At 36.8% G+C, this 2,527-nt stretch overlaps 1 protein-coding gene across 3 annotated transcripts in view; it reads right to left on the reverse strand.

Annotated features, from left to right (window-relative positions):
• LOC108623233 (nucleolysin TIAR-like) overlaps positions 1–2,527 on the reverse strand; it is a 63,548-nt gene that overhangs the window by 13,065 nt on the left and 47,956 nt on the right. For all 3 annotated transcript variants that reach the window (XM_026812045.1, XM_026812046.1, XM_026812047.1), the window contains exon 5: positions 1,089–1,269. In XM_026812045.1, coding sequence (XP_026667846.1) covers positions 1,089–1,269 — 181 coding nt within the window. The remainder of the gene's footprint in view (positions 1–1,088; positions 1,270–2,527) is intronic.

A 2,527-nucleotide genomic window follows, 5' to 3' on the forward strand; every position in this document is an offset into this window, starting at 1 on the left:
TCTAATTATTTTACAAATATTTTATCAAGTCTATCGACGATTTCCCTTGTCGACTTAACAGAAAATGGAATCCGAAATAAGAAAGTGATATTAAAACCGTTTGTTTTTCTCCTTAAACAATTCTTCAATATGTAAAGAATTGTGAATACGATTGTATACAATGAGATATTGCAATGCATGCTTGCGTGATTTTTCAACGAATGAATTTTCCAACCAAAGTAAATGACAGTGCAAACAAGGTGTACAGCGAGATACGGGCATATGCGCTGTTTCTCGAAAATTTGGAACGTTTTAATTTTAAGACGACGTCTGTTGTCAATTATAAATTCAGAGTTTACTCGATTAGATAAAAAACATTTACATCACGTTAGGGTGAGTTAAAAATCATATGTACTTCGCAGAGGACTAACATTCAAGGGGATTCCGTTCTTGCTTGGACAATGCGCTTCTATGCGCCACACGCCACTGTTGACAATGTTTAAAAATGCTTCATTCTTTCAAATGCTTCTATCTGCCGCCCTGTTGTAATGCCTTCAATTTACGTTCTTTAAATCCCATTTTCTAAACACCAGCCCCAGGTAGACACCAGACAGCGGATCTTGCTTGGACCCAAATAACAGACGGTTTTTTGAATGATTTTTTTTGGAAAATAAACTTAGGCCAGTTTCAAAGTAAATGGCTCAATTGTTAGTATAGTTATTTTTAATCCTGACGTGTTTATACAGTATCATTTCGTTTTTATTACGTAGACATTCCGTTTAATGTAACTTCCGTTACAGTTTATGGTAAGTTTCCGGCTCTTTCGTCCTGAGTCTTCTACTGCAGCGTGCATTACTTGCGGGTTAGATAAATATTCGTTTTTAGCTCTTAGTATCAGAAACCATTTTCTTTCTTCACCTCATCGACAACAATAATTTCCGACTCACCCTCTTATAATAATATTTGGAAACTAAGAAGGTTCTATGGGAATCGTCTTTGAAATTAGCACGCTCCAGATTTCACGCCTCACGGCTGTATGCACATCGAACGCAACGGGTGATACACGTACAGGTGGAAACAGGGGAAACAGAATTGGAAGTAATGTCTACCTGGAACTGTTGCATCGGGTAGGCCATCATTTGCGCCGGGGGCGGTGGTGGTGGTGGCGCGGCTTGCACCCCTGGGGGTGCCGTGACCGTCGTGGCGTGGTGCGGCGGTAACTGCGGTCCTCCGGGCAACCCCTGGCCCCAGCCTGCCGCCGTCCCAGCTGCGTGGACGCCCATTCCCATTCTGCAATCGCAATCGATTCGTCTTTTCATTTTTAAATAAACGAGATTTACGAATAATTCGTACAGGGTGAACCTGTGTAATTAGTTAACAATTGGAGGATACAAAATAATACAAATATGTACATAGGATATAAAATAAGCAATAATTGTATTACTAACTAAGTTCACGAAGTACCGGTTAAGACTAACAAGTCTATGGTAATAACTAGACTGCGGATGTTCATGCAAATTCTATATTCTGTATATTATTTCAATATTCTATATATTGTTTAACAACATTAAACAAACGAAATGCATATAAATATTCGTTATCTAAATTCTAGTTTATATAGAGGTTTCCATTACTGCATGCTGTGTACTTCCTTTAAATTGTTTAAAATTCCCATAAATGCATAAACATCTACAGTTATTAGCATAGACTACGTGTTACGACCAGTGCTTCGTGAGCTTAGTAATACAATTATTGTATTATTTTATACCCTCCAATTGTTGTATTATTTTATATTCTCTAATTATTAGATTAATTCTAATTATTTATGTATTATTCCAAGTTGATTGATATATGAAGAATAAATATTGAAAAACATTTAGAACTTGATATGAGCATCTCTGATCTTCCTTAGCGCGTTTGCACCGTTCAAACCCTGTAGGTTGAGCGAAATGACAGTATCAGCCCTTCAGCGTGGAATGCTCACAATTGAGAGCTTCAGTTTATTTCGAACGTGTACCATTTCTGCTTTACAGTTCCCCGAGAATAATCCACGAGCATTCGGATACCCACTTTAAGGGCGCCATTTCATAGATCGTAAAAGCGTCGAAAGATATTCTATCCCAGAAATTACCCCGGCCTTTATACTATGTGATCCTTAAAAGTTGCGATCTCTTTTGTGCTCCACACGTACACAACGGCAAGCTATAGTTTAAAGCCAAGCAGCGTTTCACCGTTTTACGGCATCGTCAAATTTTCAATTAAATTTATTCACCGTTTTATTGTCCGACTTTCTCGATATAATCGCCTTGTACTTGCGAAATCTATAACACTACTCATACATTCGACAAGATGCTTGCAATAGATCAGACAGAAGCCTGCAGGTCGTTGAAGATATACAATTAACACTTCTATTTATTTATACCGATATTATTAATCATAATTAATATTGTTAGTATTAATAATTTCGTTTTAAATTGTCAAACTTTTATCAATTACAATTTAAATATAATGTTTGCAATAATAGAAGAATTATTAATAGTATTCGATT

The sequence above is a fragment of the Ceratina calcarata genome, unplaced genomic scaffold (assembly GCF_001652005.2).
Source record: "Ceratina calcarata isolate Rehan_Ccalc_2016 unplaced genomic scaffold, ASM165200v1 scaffold255.2, whole genome shotgun sequence".
In the NCBI taxonomy this organism is placed as follows: Eukaryota; Metazoa; Arthropoda; class Insecta; order Hymenoptera; family Apidae; genus Ceratina; species Ceratina calcarata.